The sequence below is a fragment of the Apus apus genome, chromosome W, assembly GCF_020740795.1.
Source record: "Apus apus isolate bApuApu2 chromosome W, bApuApu2.pri.cur, whole genome shotgun sequence".
NCBI classification, from domain to species: Eukaryota; Metazoa; Chordata; class Aves; order Apodiformes; family Apodidae; genus Apus; species Apus apus.
In genome coordinates, this window is record NC_067311.1 from 6,863,124 (window position 1) to 6,884,361 (window position 21,238).

The 21,238-nt window shown below is 45.4% G+C and overlaps 1 protein-coding gene across 1 annotated transcript; it reads left to right on the plus strand.

The window, feature by feature from the left end:
* Positions 1 to 1,632: 1,632 nt before the first annotated feature.
* On the plus strand, positions 1,633 to 17,067 carry LOC127395148 (uncharacterized). Its single transcript, XM_051641618.1, has 5 exons — positions 1,633 to 2,235; positions 11,430 to 11,655; positions 12,126 to 12,310; positions 12,566 to 13,523; positions 16,015 to 17,067. The coding sequence occupies exons 1-5, from the start codon at positions 1,633 to 1,635 to the stop codon at positions 16,107 to 16,109; spliced, it is 2,067 nt and encodes a 688-aa protein (XP_051497578.1). The 3' UTR covers positions 16,110 to 17,067.
* The last annotated feature ends 4,171 nt before the right edge of the window (positions 17,068 to 21,238 follow it).

A 21,238-nucleotide genomic window follows, 5' to 3' on the forward strand; every position in this document is an offset into this window, starting at 1 on the left:
TTAGTTCTGAATCAAGCTCTGATGCCTTTGGGAGAAGAATATGTTATTGTAAAAGGAGCTACTGGCCAAAGTAAAAAAGCATATTTTTGTAAACCATTAAAATATAAATTGGGAAAACAGATGGGGGTCCACAAATTTCTATATTTGCCTGACTCCCCTAAATCTCTTTTGGGGAGAGACCTCCTGGAACAATTGGAAGCCATTATTAAATTTAAGAATGGGGAAGTTACTCTGGAAGTAAATTATCAACAATATGTACAAATAATGAGTTTACTTTTAGCAGATCTTCCAATAGAAGGAAAGATGAGTGAGGAAATTAGCAACCAGGTATACCCAGGAGTATGGGCGACAGGCATACCAGGGCGAGCTAAAAATGCCATACCAGTCACCGTGAAATTGAAAGAGGGACAAAGACCGGTAAGAATAAAACAGTATCCTCTAAAGCAGGAGGCTCGGGAAGGTATTCAACCCATTACTGAGACATTTTTGAACCAGGGATTATTAAAGGAATGTGAATCTGACTTTAATACTCCTATCCTTCCAGTAAAGAAACCAGATGGATCTTACCAAATTGTACAAGACCTGAGGGCAATTAACAAAATAACTGAAGATCTGTATCCCGTAGTAGCTAACTCCTATACCTTGCTTACTACCCTGACCCATGAACTAACTTGGTTTACTGTTCTAGATTTAAAGGATGCCTTCTTTTGCCTCCCTCTCCACGAGTCTAGCCAGAGGCTATTCGCCTTTGAATGGGAAAACCCTAAAAGTGGCCATAAAACCCAATTAACCTGGACGGTGTTGCCTCAAGGATTCAAGAACAGTCCCACAATATTCGGCAATCAACTAGCCAAAGATCTTGAAAGTTGGGACCCGCCATCTCACAAAGGCAAAGTTCTTCAATACGTAGATGACTTGCTTGTAGCCACAGAAACTAGAGAAGGTTGTACAGCCTGGACGGTGAGTCTCTTAAACTTTTTGGGCTTACAGGGGTACCGGGTCTCCCAGAAGAAGGCACAAGTAGTACAACAGCAGGTTGTTTATTTGGGCTATGAAATCAGTGCAGGGGTCCGTACCCTAGGACAAAGCCGAAAGGAGGCAATTTGCCAGACACCACAGCCCAGGACTGTGAAAGAACTACGCACCTTTTTGGGCATGACTGGATGGCACAGACTCTGGATTTACAACTATGGGCTCCTGGTGAAACCTTTGTATGACCTTATCAAAGTATGCAAGAGCGAACTGAAGTGGACCCCAGAAGCAATCAGGGCCTACACAGATTTTAAAAGAGCCTTAATGTCAGCACCCGCGCTCGGACTTCCGGACGTGAGTAAACCTTTCCTTTTATTCTCACATGAGAAACAGGGAATTGCCTTGGGAGTCTTAGCCCAGGACCTCGGGCCCTACCGAAGGGCTGTGGCCTATTTCTCCAAACAATTGGATGAAGCTGCAAAAGGGTGGCCAGGGTGCCTCAGAGCAGTGGCAGCTACTGTCTTGAATATCCAGGAAGCTCGTAAGTTCACCTTGGGCCAGAAAATGACTGTGCTTGTCTCTCACACAGTGTCGGCAGTCTTGGAAGCTAAAGGCGGTCACTGATTATCACCACAGAGGTTCCTGAAATACCAGGCTATCATGGTAGAACAAGATGACGTAGAGATAGCGGTGACTAATATTGTCAACCCAGCTTCTTTCTTAGGTGGCAACCAAGGGGAGATTGTGGAACATGACTGCTTAGAGACTATTGAAGCAGTATACTCCAGCTGTCCAGACCTAAAGGACACTCCATGGGAGGGAACCGAAGACTGGTTCACAGATGGAAGCAGTTATATGGTGAGCAGCACCCGATGCTCAGGATATGCTGTTACAACAACTGACAGGGTCCTGGACTCTGGACCGCTACCTGCTTCAACCTCAGCTCAGAAAGCAGAAATAATTGCCTTGACAAAGGCCCTTGAGGAAGCTAAAGAACTGAGAGTCAACATATGGACTGATTCTAAATATGCATTTGGAGTGGTGCATGCTCACGGAGCCATTTGGAAGGAGAGAGGACTCTTGAACTCTCAGGGGAAAACCATTAAGCATGCCACAGAAAATTTGAAACTTCTGGAAGCTGTCCAATTACCAGAAAAAGTGGCTATCATGCATGTAAAGGCACACCAGAAAGTACAGTCGGCCATAGAAAAAGGCAATGAGTTGGCGGACAGAGAGGCAAAACGAGTGGCGCGGGTGGAACAGGTAACCGAGGGAATGCTAATCCCAGATGGTAAGGTCATACTGGAGGGAAAACCTCACTATAATAAGGAAGACCTTAAACTTATAGGGGATTTAGATGGGGAATATAACCAGGATGGATGGGCAGTTACTCCACAGCAGAAAATTATAGTCCCCTCACACGATATGGTTAGCAGTTCGAGAGGAACATAGGAAAGGTCATTGGGGAGCAGAAGCACTGTACAAATATTTGATTGGGAAAATCATTGCCAGAAACCTGTATACAACAGTGCGACAGGTGACACAACAGTGTGATCTTTGCCTTCAGACTACCCCCAAAGGAGGCCCAAAACTGGAAATGGGCCAGATAGGCAGAGGTAACCTGCCTGGACAACAATGGCAAATTGATTTCTCGGAACTCCCAAGAAAAGGGGGGTACCGGTATTTGTTGGTATTAACTGATGCTTTTTCAGGATGGCCAGAAGCATTCCCTTGCAGGACAGCAAAAGCTCGGGAGGTTACCAAAGTCTTGTTACAAGAAATCATTCCAAGGTTTGGTGTACCCTCAGCACTGTCCTCAGATAGGGGACCACACTTTATATCAAAAATAGTTCAACAAGTGAGCTTACAACTGGGGATTGACTAGCAACTGCATACTCCCTACCGGCCTCAATCGAGTGGCCAGGTAGAGAAAATGAATCACTTGATCAAACAACAGATTGTAAAATTGGGGCAGGAAGCAAGCTTGCCTTGGCCACAATCCCTGCCTCTGGCTCTTTTACGAATCAGAACAAGGCCTAGAGCCAGGGAGGGAGGGAGTTCTTTTGAAATCCTGTATGGAAGGCCATATTCTGTAATGATGGGAATATCATCACAAACAGAGGAAGAGCAATTGAATGGGTACCCCATAGAGCTGAGTAAACAACTTAGAAAGATTGAAAAACATGTATACAGCACAAGGGGCAGGGGACTTGATGGGCCAGTACATAAGATATCTCCTGGCGATTTTGTATATGTAAAGTCTCTTGCAGACAAGACTCTGGAACCGCAGTGGGAAGGACCATTCCAAGTGCTGCTGACCTCCTTCACAGCCATCAAGATCAAGGAACAGAGTGCCTGGATCCATCACTCCAGAGTGAAAAGGGCACACAAAACCCCATGGAAGGTTACTCAGGTGCAGCCCAGAAAATTGTATTTTACATGCAGCTGATCCTCATAGAGGCTTGGGATCACAATCAATATATTACGGTAATCAATAGGGTGGCACAGGACAATACTTCTTGGGGATTTACAGAGTTATGGGAGAAACTTACTTCATGGCTTCCTAACTTTGCTTGGCTGAGACAACTGTTTATGGTATTAGTGGGGCTATTAATTTTAGGAACTCTAACCTGTGTATTGTTAAAATGTTTTCTCTGGTGCTCTCAGAGCACTGGAGACACTTATAGTAATTGGAAAAAGCATCACTTGCATCAAAAGTTGGAATCTAACAAAAAGATGCTTGACAAAGAATCTATGTATTAGTGTAAAGTAAAAGAATTTGCTAATTATATAGAAAAGGGGGGAACTGATCTGAGGAAAACCAGATGGCCTCCCTTGGTAAAAAAGGACTAACACATAAGGCTTGGAATGTATAGATAAGGCTTGGATTGTGAGGGAGGGTGTTGTGTGAGAGGAGGTTCCCCCAGAAACTTGCTGAAAAAGCAAGAACGTGGTGCAGACCCCAGAAAGAAATGCCAAGAGGTGATAAGTGCACAGCGAGGAAGACATACAGCCTTCATCCCAGAGACCCCTGCCCACGACCAACAGAAGACACTGCGCAGGTGCAACAAGGAGGAGCTCGGGGGGGGGGCAACTATGATAATGATTTCCGGGAACTAATTGTAATAACCTCTCCCTATCCTCAGACACCTAACGCATATGCAACAGCATGGATTAATATGTATTACTTTGTGTCATATAATGAGCTTGCCAATAGCGCTAGGGTGTGCACGCTTGTGGAGGAGCAATCCCCCGTGCACCCAGCGCTGAATAAACATACCTTCTTTATAACCTTACTGCTTGTAAAGTCATTATTCCGCACATCACCATTTTGAGTTTTGCTGTTGTGAGAAACATTTGTCGGTTCAATGAACAGGCCCACACAGATCCTGCAGCGAAGCACAGTTTTGTGGGAGACAACGGGAGAAATGCAAACGACCATGATGAGTGATCAGCAAGTCTCGTTTATTGACTCCAATCAGGCAGTATTTATGCTCTCAATAATGAAGCTCATACATAGTGCAAAGCTAAGCTCACCATTGGCTAACTGTTAATGTTAACCACGCCTTTGATTACATTATTGTAGCTAGTGTTCCCAGGCTAGCTTTCTCAATCTCATGTCCAAGTTCCCTCTACCATATCTTGTTATTGTATAGCAGTTTTTGTGCTCAAGGACATGCTGTCCTGGTTTCTTGCAAAACTCCCTTTTCTCAGCTCTTACAATTAACCAGCTGTGTCATGTCTACGTGACCTTTCTCACGCAGCCAGTCTTCTGCAAGACTCTCCACACAGTTTATTTACATTCTTGCAAGAATGGGTGACCTAAACAAGTAGGCACACCCATAGTAAGGTGAATAACGGTTTATATTCCCTATTCCCGACGCAAAGTTCCCTCCCGTTTCCCCAGTGGCTGGGTAGTCCAGGGTTTACAGCCTATCCGACGCTTCAAATTATCCTATAAGTTTCCCGCCCCTGTTTACACATTCCATTCTAGCAGTTTACTTTTTACCTTTTAAGGTAAAATTTTGACCTTTCTTGCCCCCTTGGCTGTCTCCCCAATTAACAAAATGATCTATACCTACTGGTGTCATCCTGCCTGTAATCGGCAATAACCAGCCAGAAAAAAATAATTTAGAAATTAATCAATTTATTTGAGGTAAGTGAGCAAACAGCGCTGGGCAGCCAGAGAGTCTGTGCTCTGCCAACGGTGCGCACGCGGCTCTGCACGGGGGTCCCTTTTATACAGTTCTTTTTCCCGCCGTTTGGGGGGTTCACCCCTCTCAGAAAATTCCATCCTTGTCCCGCCGTTTTTGGGAGGTCCTCCCCTCTCTCGGAAAACTCCATCCCTTTTCCCGCCGTTTCGGGGGGGGGGGGGGGCTGTCTCTCTCTCAGAAAATTCCATTCTCTGCGTTGTCGTTGTTCTCCGGGACTTGCAGTCAATCAAGATGTTATATAACTTATAGTTCTATCTACCTGATATGGCCATCAGCATTTAGCATTAAATAACAAGGTATAACTTCCAACATTAACCATTACATAACAGAACATAACTACAAACATTTAACATTGCAGCTTAACACCCAGCCACATACATTCACATTTGATCAGCAAATTAAATTCCTGATTCACCTATAACACTGCCCCTAGGAGCAAGATAGAAGTAGCTTTGTTCGGTCTTATCTTGGGCCATAAATCCTTCTCCAAGTTCGGATCCCCCAGATGGAGCCCAATTAAATCCCTCAGTTTCTTGGGCCGTAAACCACTCCTGGTGTAATTGGAATGTGCAGATATCTCACTTATCTCAAACAAACGATATATTCCTAACACTAGGGTGTATATATATATATGAACCAAACCTGACACTATGTTTCTAACACTAGAATGTAAAATCAACACTACATTTCATTTCTAACACTGTCATGCAGAATTACTTGGTTTCTTTTTCTAGTGTCTTGGAGAATTACTGCACTCCTTTCTCTGGCAACTTCACCATGCCAGAGTGTGGAGGCTCCGGGAATATTTTTTGTTACTTCTTTTTGGTAGTATCGGTGTGCCTGAATGTGTACCAGGGGTGAGTTATAGTTAAAAACTGGTACGGGAAAATGGCTGCGAGCGGCGGCTGCCTCGTGGTGGCAGCGCGGGAAACCAGAGCCACCGCGGCCCCTCCTGGTGCAACCGCGGCCCCTCCTGGTGCAACCGCGGCTCCTCCCGCCGCCGCCCCTGCCCCCGCAGCAGCCTCTCCCGCTGCCGTCGCGACCCTTCCTGCCGCGGCCCCAGCCCCTGCAGCGGCTCCTCCGGCCGCCGCGGCCCTTCCCGCTGCCGGCGCGAGCTGCAGCTGCCCCGTGCAGGCAGCACAGGAAAGTGCCGCCTCCGGGGCTGCTCCGGCGGCACCCGCGGTAGCGAGCGGTATCGCCCCCCCTTAGCCCGAACCGGTCCGGGTCGCTCCCGTGACAACTCGGAGGAAACATCTAAAGAAGTCTGACCGCCGTGTTAGTGATGAGAACTATGATACAGGGGAAGGGGCAGATGTTGGCCACAGAGAGGGTCGGGCTGAGGCAGGAACAACACATGACAGCAACTCGGACCCTGAGACAACTGTTAAGTCTTATGTCCATGAAAGAGTTAAGGGACATAAGAAAGGATTATACTCGTAGGGAGGATGAGCTGCTGATTTCATGGCTGTTGCGGTGTTATGACTAAGGAGCTGATGAGATAGACCTGGAGGGCAGGGAGGCTCAGTAGTTGGGATCGATAGCCAGAGATTCAGGCATCAGTAAGATGATTGGGAGGAAAAACGGTACTCGTAATCTCTGGCACCACCTGTTAATGGCTGTCAAAAGCCGATATCCCTATAGGGAGGACATTGAATGCTGACCTAGTAGATGGAACACTGTAGATAAGAGGGATCTGAGAGAGCTGGCAGTCTGTCTACCCTGCCTGGTCTCTCCAATGTCCCTTCTGTGGTGGTCATGATAGAAAGTGAAGGAAAAGCAGGTACTAACAGCTTCTACTACAGTACATCATCAGCAGTACCGCACAGAGAATCCCTGCTCCCCATACATAACCTGATTTGTCAACTAGAGAGCCAAGGAGTGATAAGTAAGACTCATTCACCCTTTAACAGCCCTATGTGGCCAGTGCAGAAGCCTGATGGGGAACGGAGATTAACTGTGGACTACCGTGGTCTGAATGAAGTCACACCATCGATGAGTGCTGTGGTTCCAGACATGTTGGAACTTCAATACAAGCTGGAATCCAAACCAGCTACATGGTGAAACAAAAATTTCGGAGCTTCCAAACCCCCTTGCTTTCTAACACTCCTCACCTAAGTGGGAGGCTAGGTGTGGCTGGGTAAGGATTCTGAGATCAAGACCCAATAACAACAAACAAGCTGTTATTGAGCAGGCATTCTTTATTGCAGCGCTGGGCAGCACTGGGGATTCTCTGCCATGAGTGCTCCAACAAGTCAGTGAAACACCCCGACTAATATACACCAAAAACATGCATATTCAGTTCCATGTCAATGAGTTCCCAGAATTCTTTTACATAGTCATTTTATTTCCTGGAATTGGCTATCTTTGTGATTATGCATGCTCGAGGGTCTCCTGTGGGGGTCTTTGTTGATTCTAGTCCTTTGTCGTCTTTGCCCTGGTCTCTCGTCCTGGTCCTGTCTCCAGTCTCCCGCTGGTAGATTGCCCAGGTGGGTCAGAATCCACATAACTTGTCTGTAGGTGCCACAGGTTCTTAGAAGACTTGATGTTATCACAACCTATAGGATGCTTGGCATAGTTGACTGATAGTTTCACAAAGCACCTTGTTTTAAAAGCAACCCTTAGTATAGCAAATTCATTATTTTAGTAAACTTTTATTAGGCTATATTTCTATTGAATTTACTAACGAATATCCTATGATGTATCAATGGTATCCCACTACTGACACTGCTAACGCATTTTTCTCTATTCCCATAGCAGCAGAATACAGACCTCAATTCGCTTTCACCTGGAGCGGTGTCCAATATACCTTGAATTGGCTGCCCCAGGGGTGGAGGCACAGCCCTAGCATCTGCCACAGAATGATCCACACTGCACTGGAGAAGATGGGCACTGACACATCCCTATGGATGTGGTCAGTAAAATAGCAACCATGGTTTCACCCACTAATAAGAAAGAGACACAGACCTTCTTAGGCACAGTGGGTTTTTGGAGAATGCACATTCCCAGGTATGCTCAGATTGTGAAACCCCTCTATGAAGTCACTAGAAAGAAAAATAATTTTTCATGGGGGCCTGAACAACAACAAGCTTTTGAACAGATAAAGCAAGAGATAGTCCACACAGTGGCCTTGGGACCTGTCTGAACATGACAGGAAATCAAAAATGTGCTCTACACAGCAGCCGGTGACAGTGGCCTTATCTGGCCTTATCTGGAGCCTCTGGCAAAAAGCGCTTGATGAGACCAGAGGTCGTCCCCTAGGATTTTGGAGAGCCAGCAGTATAAAGGCTCGGAAGCCAATTATACCCCAAGTGAAAAAGAGATACTGGCTGCCTATGAAGGAATCCGAGGTGCTTCCGAGGTAATTGGTACAGAAGCAATGCTCCTCCTAGCACCTTGCCTGCCAGTCCTTGAATGAATGTATAAAGGGAGGGACTCATCCACACACCATGCCACTAATGCCACCTGGATCAAGTGGATGGCCCTGAGAACACAGTGAGCTCGAATAGGGGGCCCGAATCACCCAGGCATGGTGGAGGTGATTACAAACTGGCCAGAGGGCAAAGATTTTGGAATGCCACTGGATGAAATAGTGACTCGTGCAGAGGAGGTTCCCCCATATAATCAACTGTCAGATCATGTAAAGCAATTTGCTCTTTTCACTGATGGATCCTGCCATCTTGTAGGAAGTAAGCAGAGGTGGAAAGCTGCTGTCTGGAGTCCTACAAGACAGGTTGCACAAGCTAAGGATGGAGAAAGTGAAGCCAATTTGCAGAAGTAAAGGCCATCCAGCTGGCCCTAGACATTGCAGAGTGAGAGAAGTGGCCAATACTTTACCTCTACACGGATTCCTGGATGGTAGCAAATGCTTTGTGGGGGTGGCTAAAGGAATGGAAACGGGACAATTGGCAGCACAGGGGGAAGCCTATTTGGGCCGCCCCCCTGTGGCAAGATATTGCTGCCCAATTAGAGACATTGACAGTAAAGGTATGGCACATAGATGCCCACATACCAAAGAGCCGGGCCACTGAAGAACAGAAATACAACCATCAAGCAGACCAGGCAGCTAAAGTGTTCCAAACAGATTTGGACTGGGAGCACAGAGGTGAACTGTTTTTAGCCCGGTGGGCCCATGACACATCTGGGCATCAAGGACGAGATGCAACATACAGATGGGCCCGTGACTGAGGGTTAGATTTAACTCTGGATACTATTACACAGGTTATTCACGATTGTGATATATGTGCTGTAATCAAACAAGCCAGATGACTAAAACCTTTGTGGTACCATGGACGTTGGTGCAAATACAAGTATGGAGAACCCTGGCAGGTTGATTACATCCCCCTCCCTCAGACTTGTAACGGCAAGCGATACATGCTTAAAATGCTGGAAGCAAGCACTGGGTGGCTGGAAACATATCCTGTCCCTCATGCCACTGCTTGTAACACTATGTTGGGCCTCAAAAGACAAGTTTTATGGAGACATGGTACCCCTGAGAGGATCGAGTCAGACAATGGAACTCATTTTAGGTACAACTTAATAGACAGCTGGGCCAAAGAGCATGATATTGAATGGATATACCACATCCCTTACCATACACCAGCGGCTGGAAAAAACTGAACGCTACAGTGGCTTCCTGAAAACCACTCTGAAAGCAATGGGTGGTGGGACTTTTAAAAATTGGGATAAACATTTGGCAGAAACTACTTGGCTAGTCAACACTAGGGGATCTGCGAACCGAGACAGGCCTGGCCAGTCAAACTTTTTACATACAGTGGACGGGGATAAAGTCCCTGTTGTGTGTGAAAGGAAAAAATGTTTGGGTGTACCCTGCTTTGGGCAGAGGCCAAACCATCTGTGGGGTTGTCTCTGTTCACGGTCCTGGACATACTTGGTGGGCAGTGCAGGAGAATGGGGAAGTTCAGTGTGTTCACAGGGGAGCTTAACCCTGGCTGAGAGTATTTAGTTTGGGTTGTATGGTTTTAATTACTGAATGATAGTGATAAGTTGTTTTCAGTGTTTTGTCTCTAGGAGAACACAGTGGCTCCCAAGAATAATCTGCAGAACAAGAACATGAACTCCAACAAACCCTGTGACACCTCCTCTGCCCTGGGAGACTGCCACGGTGGATGAAAATCCAGAGCCCAGACCCAATGAACTATATTGCACAAGGACAGTTGACAACCTGGTGAATGATTGTGATGAGAAGTGGTTTGGAATAAGGGGTGGAGTGTTATGGTTTGGGAGACCCTGGCACAGTGTTGGACATCTATAGAGAGGGTCCTTAGGACCCTGAAAGACTGGAAGGGGTCAGTATTCCCGCCCACTTCCTGTCACAATCTATAAAAGCCAGGAGAGCCGGAAGCTGGTCTCTTCTCCCCTCCTGCTCCTCTCTCCCTCCCGGGGCTGCTGCTTGTTCCTTCCGCTTCCCATGTGCTCACTCCAGAATCCAACTGCATTGGGTGCTGTGAGGAGCTGTGGACCTCTCCCCTGGAGCAGCCCTGCATTTCTCATATCCCTGCGATAATCGAGATTGGTTTTGTATATAGATACTTATCTGTTGTTCCCCCACGTTTTACCCTTTTACCTTGTGTTATAGTAAATTTGTTTCTAGTTTCAATTTCCAAAGTTTAAGTCTCTCTTCCTTATTCCCCTTCTATCTTCTCTTGGGAGGGTGGGGGGGGAGGGGGATAACAGAGAGCAATTCTGTCCTCTGGTTCTTGGGATTCACCTTTAATATTTAAACCAGGACAGCAGGGAACAATCAGCTTCACAGAACCTTAGGGGTTGGATGGGACCTTGAAAGATCATCTAGTCCAATCCCCCTGCCAGAGCTTCATTCACAACAGGAAAAACGTTGCCTATCAGATTGCTCTTCCATATATAGTTGTAGAGGACTTTTTTAGGGAGCAGTGGACATGTGAGCAATCCAGCCTTTACTGTAAACATCGGGGCCCCGCCAAGGCCGTTACCATGGATACTAACTAATGGATACTAATGTGCCAAAGAAGGAAGTGAGGCGGAGAGTCATGACTGCGCATGTGTGTGCTAGGAACCCAATCACTGTTTAGGTCGTGGCAGGCTTTATGAGAATTGACCAATGACAAGAGTGGTTTCGGTCGCGTGTACACAGCAAGGAGCTATATAAGAAAGTTTGGCGCGCAGAATAAATTGTCAGCCACCTAATCACATTGATTCCTGTGTGTCTGTCCATGGTTTATTCTCCCGCAACTGGCGCCCGGACAGGGACCCTCAGATTCGCTGCTAAAGCTCCCGGACAGCGTGAAGAAGGCAGGACGAAGAGGGGGGAGAAGCCGGCCGAAATTTAATCGCTGCCCCGGCGATTTCGTCCGTAGTGCCCAGCGGACGGCCCGCAATCGGCGGAAGAACGGCCCGCAACTGGCGGGAGACCCGCAGCTGGCGGAAGAGGTGCACCTCGGACCAAGGTCCAAGAAGGGATCTCACTTAAAAGGCAAGTGAGCGGTCGGGGAGGAGAAGGGGTCTACGCTTACCAAAGAAGAGGAAGCAGTAGTGAAGCTCCTCCAACTTATACTCTCTGTGAGAGCACTTAGAGACTTGTTGCAATGGGCACGGGACAGAAACTTAATCCCTGGGGTCGGTACAGTGTTCGAGTTGTCCGTCTGGGAAGCCATAGGTTTGAGCCTATGGGATAACATCAGCAGCGGAGGAAAAGATGGAAAAGAGGCTAGCAAATATTCTACATTATGGAAATTGATCAGAGAAACCTTACGTTCTATGAAAGGGGAGCGGGTGGCGCGGGTCGTTGCCGCTTCTGTTTTCGCTGCCTTAAATCCTAATGGGGAGGATAAGAGCGGTGCTGCCGCAGCCTCTTTTTCCCCTGTAAATCCTTTTGCCCAAAACTTCGCGATACCGGGTCCGCGGGTTCCGGCTGTGCTTCCCCCGCCCCCCCGCTGCCATCAGGGCACCTCCCGGGGCCGGTCACCGCCCTGACGACCGGAAGTGCACAGCAGGACGGAATAAAGCCGACTGAGGCTGAAACGGAAGTGAAGCCGCACAAAACCAAGAGGAAACCTGCAGACCAAAGGCGGAACTGTACCCACCGTCGCCCGTATCTACGTCATCTACGAGAGCAGCAGCGACATCCGGTCATCATGAGGCGCCGCAGGGATCGGTGGAAGAATTGCTGAAACGACCTCGACCTACAAAACCAGGGCTCGACAGCGAAGCCTTTACTGACCAAGTACACGACTTTCCCGCCCCTGCTGCCGCCGCCGCTGCTGCCGGCGCCACCCCCCCCCCCCGTCGCCGCTGTTCTTAATGTTTTTGTAAGAGAATAAGCCTCTTTTGCAGTCTTCAAGGGCTATGTAGAATAGATTACTTTCTGGGAAAGTAATAATTAGGAAATTAACGGAGTGCCAGTTTGGCATAAAGAAAAATGGCAACAAATACTGAAAATTGCTAAAGAGAATCCTAATTTTCATGTAGAGTGGATTCCTTCTCACCAGACTAATTTGAAAAATGAAGCTAGTAAGTGGAATAACTATGTTGATGAGCTAGCTAGAATTGATGTGAAGGAAATTCGATCAGCTATCACAGAAGGAGAAAATCAGGAATGGAAAAGATTGCTTGAATGGCTCCACTGTAAAAGAGGCCATTCAGGAATCTTTGATTTATACAAAGAGGCACAAGCCCGTGGGTGGCCTGTCACCCGTGAGCAGTGCAAGACAGTCATTTCTTCATGTGATCTTTGCAAAATCAGACTTGGGGAACATCCACTAACATCTGATCATTTGCATATCAGGGAAGGAAAACCCTTGTGGTCCACATGGCAGGTGGACTACATCGGTCCCTTCCGCAAATCAGGAAACAAACAATACATCATTGTGATTGTGGAGGTGGTATCAAGATTGACCTGTGCTGAAGCTGTTTCTAAAGCAAATGGGGAAAAAACAGTTCATTTTCTGGAAAAGGTATTTGGGGTTCTTCCTAAACCCACAAATATTCAATCTGACAATGGAACTCATTTTACCTCACACCTGGTACAACAATGGGCTAAAAGGGAAGCTATCAAATGGACATTTCATGTCCCATACTACCCACAAGCTAATGGGATAGTAGAACATACTAATGGGTTAATTAAAAGTCTCATTCGTCCACAGGATTACAGATGGGATGAGAGGTTGAGATATGCAGTCTCTACTATAAACAACAGGTGGGGGGTGAACGGGTGCTCTTGCCTAAATGCCTTTTTCCCTACATCACCTACTCAGGATAATGGCCAGCACAGAAGACCTTACAACAAATCCAAAACTCCTCTCCACCCTGGACAGACTGTTTTGGCAATCCTGCCAAATATTGGTAAGGTCAAGCTTACCTTACAGACACCAGTGAATTCAAATACATGGGTTGCATCTGATTTAAATGACAACATAAAATCAGTAATTTCTATATACCTGTGTCTAGTGATGTTAATACATTGCAAATCATGACAGCCTAAAGAGCCAGAGACATCCCGGTGACAGTACCAGGCCTGATCAACCTGTTACTGGACTCCGGAGGAGTTACTTTGTGACCGCTGTGGGACTGATCACCCCATGGCCTAAACAAGGTGCTCTGTAACATTGTCTCCTTCTATACTTGCCTTTGAGATGCTGTTTGCAAATATTGTACTGGATGGGACTACTTAAAAATTCTGCTACAGAACTCACTTAAGTGACAAGAACTTGGTTCACACATATATACTAATGGACAGTAAGGACACTATATGGGTTACATTCACAGCTTACACAGCAGATCATTAGATATATATTTACTGCTGATTTGTTAGTACCATCTGATAGTGTTACTTACTCCATCACAACAGCTTATGTTTCAAAGAGCTTGGCAAAGGTTATGTGATGCAGAACAAGCTAAGCCACATCAGCAAAATGATCCATTGTATGGGGTCCTAGCACAAATGGTAATGGGAACGGGTCAGTTTGCTACTGCCCAAATGCAATCGCAATTTACACTAGAAGTTTTACGGCTGTCTCAACAACTAGCATTACAAGCCATACTTTCTATACATGAGCCAGGAAAGCCTTATGGATTTATTCACATTAGGCAAGGACCAAATGACAGCTATGCAGAGTTTGTAGACAAATTGTACTCTGCAATTGATAGCCACCCTGATCTCGATGTCACCATGAAACAACAAATGTTTAAAATGTTAGCTTTTGATAATGCCAATGAAAAAACCAAGCAGGCACTAGGTACGTTGCCAAAGGGTACAGAAGTCACAGACATGATTGATCTAGCAGAAAGGACCACACAGTTAAATAAGGCAGCATATGTGGCCACTGCTGTAAAAGGAGCCATTACCCCTTTATTAAATCATATAGACAGCAAAATAACAGATTCCCTACAAACTTTGGAGCTTTGAGCTGTAATATGGGCGTTACAACACTGGGACAGCCAGCCTATAAACATAGTTTATGACTCTATGTTGTAGGTATTGTATCACGAATTGAAAGAGCCATGCTTCGTGAAGTGTCTAATAAGCAGCTCGCATCCTTATTGCAGAGGTTGTTGTTAACCCTCAATAACAGACAGCAGACATACTTTATCACGCATATTTGTAGCCATTTAATGGACAAAGGGCTAGCTATTGGGAATAATAAGGCTGATCAATTAGTAGCCCCTGCTACTGGACCTTCTGTAAATATCTTTGAACAGGCAAAAAATTCTCATGCATTTTTTCATCAATCAGCAAAAATGCTGGTGCGACAATCTCATTTGTCCTTAGCAGATGCTCAAGGAATAGCAAGATCCTGTCCAGCTTGTCAGAAAATAGGATTTGGTATTGGAATTGGGGTCAATCCAAAAGGATTATGATCTTTACAGATATGGCAAATGGATGTGACACATATCTCAGAGTTTGGTCGACTAAAATATGTGCATGTTGTTATTGACACATTTTCTATGGTTGTATGGGCAACAGCCCAAAGTGGGGAGACCGCAAAGCATGTTGAAAAACATCTATATGCCAGCTTTGCTACACTGGGAGTTCCAATAACCATCAAAACAGATAACAGTTCTGCTTACATTTCTCGCAGGTTTCGACAGTTTTGTCTTACTTGGGGTATCCGGCATGTTACGGGCATCCCACATTCACCAACAGGTCAAGCAATGGCTGAGCGGGCTCACCGAACACTGAAAAATTTGCTTATACAACAAAAAGGGGGAGAGCCTAGTACTCCGGGTGAAAGGTTAGCTAAGGCAGTGTATGTGTTAAACTATGTATTACAGGAGAGAGACGAGATCTGCCTATGGTAATTCATAGCACTGCCTTATGAGGAAAGGCTGAGGGAGCTGGGTCTCTTTATTTTGGAGAAAAGGAGACTGAGGGGTGACCTCATCAATGTTTACAAATACGTAAAGGGTGAGTGTCAAGAAGATGGAGTTAAGCTTTTTTCAGTGATGACCAGTGATAGGACAAGGAGTAATGGATACAAATTGGAGCATAGGAGGTTTAAGGTGAATATCAGAAAAAAATTTTTTACTGTGAGAGTGACAGAGCACTGGAACAGGCTGCCCAGAGAGGTTGTGGAGTCTCCTTCTCTGGAGACATTCAAAACCCGCCTGGACGCATTCCTGTGTGATGTACTCTAGGTGACCCTGCTCTGGCAGGGGGGTTGGACTAGATGATCTTTCCAGGTCCCTTCCAACCCCTATGATTCTATGATTCTATGATTCTTAAAAACTGAAATATCTGAACAACAAAAGGTATATAAAAACTTGAATACAGGGCTTTGGGAAGGTCCTGCTGAAGTCAAACTGACTGGTAGAGGATATATGTGTTTACTTACAGGAGAGTGCCTCCGGTGGGTTCCCACAAGATGGGTAAAACCGTGGAAGGGACTACACCCCGAAGACTCATCTGTAGAGGGCTCAGCATCAGAGTAATATTGCAGGGAGCCTCTTATGCTTTTCACACCATTAACCCCCAGCACAAAATGATATTAAACCATACCCATCACCACAGGCAAAACAAAGGTTGCAATACATAACATTGAAAAGTATTAGCGTAGTAGATTTGTAGAAGGCTAAGGAGTGCTTTACTGTTAATTTGTTTTGCTTCAGCTTGCACCCGCAAAAGCTTTGATAGAATTGAATAAATTAGCATGCTTTGTAGCAAAAAGAGCCAATGAGATTTCTGAAGTACTGAGTGCCCTAGTAACTAATATGAATACTGTTAGCCATGCTGTTTTACAGAATCACGCCGCTATTGATTTTATTGTTAGCACAGGATCATAGTTGTGAAGATTTTAACGGAGTGTGTTGTGTGAACTTATCTAATCATTTAACTTTTATTCATAAGTAGTTGCAGGCTTTGCAAGGGAACATGAAGAAGTTTACCATTGTGCATTCTCCGCTACCTCCATGCTTGGACTGGTTGCAGTCACTGGGGATAACTGGGTGGTTGTTGGAGTTAGTAAAGGATAGAATGGTAATACTGATTGTTAATGCTGCTTGTATTATGTATCCTGTGATTAGTATCTGGAATGATCAACAAGGCCATGAATTGGGCCTGGATTGCTCAAAAGAAAAAAGGGGGATTTGTAGAGGGCTTTTTTAGGGAGCAGTGGACATGTGAGCAATCCAGCCTTTACTGTAAACATCGGGGCCCCGCCAAGGCCGTTACCATGGATACTAACTAATGGATATTAATGTGCCAAAGAAGGAAGTGAGGCGGAGAGTCATGACTGCGCATGTGTGTGCTAGGAACCCAATCACTGTTTAGGTCGTGGCAGGCTTTATGAGAATTGACCAATGACAAGAGTGGTTTCGGTCGCGTGTACACAGCAAGGGGCTATATAAGAAAGTTTGGCGCGCAGAATAAATTGTCAGCCACCTAATCACATTGATTCCTGTGTGTCTGTCCATGGTTTATCCTCCCGCATATAGTCACCAGAGCTACAGTTAAAGATTAATCCTATCAATAAGTGGATGGCAGTAAATGGGAAATAGGTAGGACACAATGGACGCTCCATTAACCCCAAACTTCATTTCTTCCCTTTGAACCAAGGTAATGTCTGATTCTGTGGCTATAAATTACTAAGCTAATAAAAACTACTTAAAGAAAAACTGGTATTGTTCAAGGCTACAATCAGTTAATCAACTCCCTACAGATCAGTCACAGCAAGCATATGAAAAACAAATATCCTTCCTAATTAAGCCTATACTAATCTATGACAAATAATAAATAAATGGGTGAAAAGCTATTTTCCATCTAATTTAAGGTTAACTTTATTATCAGATCAAAATTTAACTCCACTTAAAAAATAATCAGCAATTTTCTTTACAGTAGCAACTTATCAGGCACTTTCCTTCTGTTTGGTATTCAAAAGTGTTTATATCTGCTACTTCTATATTCACATGACACTTGTTCTTCTATCATAATTAAAAACTTCTATCCCTCTGGGCAACCACCCACTCGCAAACATGGACCAAGTATAAGGTGATTAAATTCGCAAATTACAACAGTTGCAAGAAATTCTTAATGAAAACTGCTATTTAAGGAAAAATATGTTTTAGTGCAGCTAAATTTCTATTAAAAATACCACTATGTCAACAGAAGTCTTCTTTCCAAGTGTTCAAATTAGTACACGTATACCTGTCCTGGTTTGAGCCAGGATGAAGCCAATTTTCCTTATGCTGATTTTTTTTTTTTTTTTCAGTGAGCTTTCTTTTAACTAGCAACATTCTGTTCTAGCTAGGCTGATAAGACAGTGGAATGTTTTTGTATCTGCTGGGTCTTCAAGGTCACACCTTTACTCTGCCGGCTCAGACACTACGGGGTGATCTATGACCCCCCCCATAGGAGGCTGAGTTAGACAGCAAAATTGGGCAGAGATATTCCATTCCATATATCTACATAAGCTCAGAGGAAGGTCAGAGATCACATAACTTCCTTCCTTCTTTCCTTCTCTTCCGTCCATGGCCAGTGTCCGGGGAGGACTCTGTCCATCCATCACCGTCAACACCTAGGCTCGAGCTCTCCTGACCCTCATAACTCTACACTCCCTCTGGCAGGAGTCCAGGATTTTTCAGGACTGTTCACAGCTAAGGAGAATGCTGTGGGAGTTTCTGGGGTGAGGGGAGAGAAGATACTTTTTCACATTCCTGAATGCATCTGTATATAATATATTTTCTTTCATCATTAGTGTTTGATTAAAGTTGTGTAGCTTAGATTTAAATCCTGCTGGAAAGAGTCCAGCGCAGAGCCACAAAGATGATGAAGGGAGTGGAACATCTCCCTTATGAGGAAAGGCTGAGAGAGCTGGGTCTCTTTAGTTTGGAGAAAAGGAGACTGAGGGGTGACCTCATCAATGTTTACAAATACGTAAAGGGTGAGTGTCAAGAAGATGGAGTTAAGCTTTTTTCAGTGATGACCAGTGATAGGACAAGGAGTAATGGATACAAATTGGAGCATAGGAGGTTTAAGGTGAATATCAGAAAAAAAAATTTTTACTGTGAGAGTGACAGAGCACTGGAACAGGCTGCCCAGAGAGGTTGTGGAGTCTCCTTCACTGGAGACATTCAAAACCCGCCTGGACGCATTCCTGTGTGATGTACTCTAGGTGACCCTGCTCTGGCAGGGGGGTTGGACTAGATGATCTTTCCAGGTCCCTTCCAACCCCTATGATTCTATGATTCTATGATCCAGAGCATCTCTCTCCTTATTCTCTCTCTCCTTCCCTACCTGGGTGGAAGGGGGAGGGGATTGAGAGCATTGTTGTCCATCCTGAGTCAAACTGTGACAACAATTTATTGGTGCCCAACGTGGGGTTCAAATTTAAGCCCAGATTATAAATTTTCATTAATTGGGAGTGTTCAAAATTCTGGCTCTGATGGGAGGAATCCATCAGATAGCAATGGGCAACAGTTCTGCTGAATTTCATGACGGATTGAAAACTGGACACTTTCTGCAATGAATCTGCTGGACCTTTTTCCTCAAATGCAATTGTACATGTGGTATACAGCTGAAAGCATACTGCTCTGTATAGCTGCTCTTGTTACTGTTTCATGGTTTATTGACAGAACTGTGGCCATAATCAACCATATAATTACCAGCCTAGTGATCTCAGGTTTTATGGTACTGATCTTCATGTGGGCACTGTATGTGTACAGTTATGGTACAGGTCCTAAAGTGGATGGAAAGGTCCATGTTGGTAATGGCAGTAGCAGGTTAAATTTTACCTCTCCATTTTCTTTCAAGCCGAATCTCCCAGCTTTTGATTTTAATAGCATTGTTGCAGTAGGGATGCTTCTGCTGAATGTTTATAATGTATTGTGGATGCGTAGTGTGTGTTCCGCTCACTGCCAATCCCCCACAGGCAATGCTGCTGCTGCCACACCTGATGCAGCCACCACCGCTGCTGCTCCTACCACCACTGGTACTGCTACAAAAACAGCTACACTCCCATTTGAAACAAACTAGTTAAACCTCTGACCAGGAGCAAAGCAAAGGCGAAATGCTCCTCACTTTTTACCCACTCCTGTCTGAGACATCCTGAGTTTCTTCAAGCACCCACAGGGACAGAAACTGAAGAAGCAAACGATTCAAAATCAGATTCTGGAGCAGGTATCTCTCAAACAGATAAAAAAATCAGGCCACTGTCAAGCAGATAGAAGAGCAGACCCTCCTCAATCAGATGACGACTATGACCTTGTCCAGCCTTTCTCTGTGAGAGAACTGCGCCTTATAAGAAAGGACTTCACCCACATAGACGAGGGAATTCTTCCTTGGTTGCTCTAATGCTTTTAATAGTGGTGCTGAAACCTACAATGTGGATGAGAGAAGACAAGCAGTTGGGATCCCTGGCCAGAGATGCTGGTATTGATAGAGCACTTGGTAGTAAGATGGGAACATGCCCATATATTCTTCTTCATGGGATGCTTTGATGATGACGAAAGGCCAACTGTGAGTGAAGTTGCTTTCAGAGCATGACAGTATGGAGATATAATCTCCGATTCCCATCAATTCCACACCTCAGCCATTGAACAAATGACTGACAAAAAGAAAATAATGCCAAACAGATGGAGAGGTAAACCCCAGATTCTCCCTACAGACAACTGGTCACATGTTGCAGCCATTAAGAAGAGGCATCCTGCTATGAGACAGCAGTGAGTGAGATAGGACCCACTTCAACACCACCTGTGGCTGCTCTCGCATAATTATTTTAAGAGGACATGAGAATCTGGGAGAAGAGACCCACTGATATTCTTCAGGTACACGTACAAGAGCCACTAAACAGAACAACGGCAGGAGATGGTTCTTCCAAGAAGAAGGCTTGCCTGTCTCCACCCAGGATGGTGCATCAAACTCTAATGCTCAGTATTAGAGGTACCCTCTCTCCAGCAGGGAGAGGGACAACTGAGTTTACTAGACTGTGTGGAGTCAGTGGCCAGGCACATTAGAACCACAAAGATATAAAGCCCTGGTGGACAGTAGTGCACATTAATGCCATCAAATCATAAAGGGACAGAACCTATTTCTGGAGTGACAGGAGGATCTCAAGAACTGACTGTTGTGGAGGCTGATGTGAGCCTCACTGGTAAGGAGTGGCAAACGCACCCTGTAGTGATTGGCCCAGATACTCCGTGCATCCTTGGCATAGACTACCTCAAAAAAGGATATTTCCATGACCCGAAAGGGTACCAGTGGGCCTTTGGTACAGCTCCTGTAGAGACTGAGGACACTGAACAGCTGCATGCTTTGCCTGGCCTTTCAGATGACCCTTCTGGAGTGGGGTTGCTGAAGGTTCAAGACCAACAGGTGCCAAGTGCCACTTCAACAGTGCATAGACAACAACGTTGCACCAACAGACACTCTGTGATCCCCGTTCATAAGCTGATCCGGCAATTAGAAAGCTAGGGAGTGATCAGCAGGACTCACTCATTCTTCAACACTCCTATTTGGCCAGTGTGAAAGCCTGATGGCAAGTGGAGGCTGACAGTGGACTATTGTGGCCTGAATGAGGTTACACCACCTCTCAGTGCTGCTGTGCCAGACATACTAGAACTTCAGT

Coding starts and splice junctions, on each gene's coding strand:
- LOC127395148 (XM_051641618.1), top strand. CDS start 1,633: ATGGTAGAACAAGATGACGTAGAGATAGCGGTGACTAATATTGTCAAC. Junction 2,236..11,429: donor GAGTGGCGCGGGTGGAACAG/GTAACCGAGGGA, acceptor GCGCCCGGACAG/GGACCCTCAGATTCGCTGCT. Junction 12,311..12,565: donor GAGAGCAGCAGCGACATCCG/GTCATCATGAGG, acceptor AGTAATAATTAG/GAAATTAACGGAGTGCCAGT.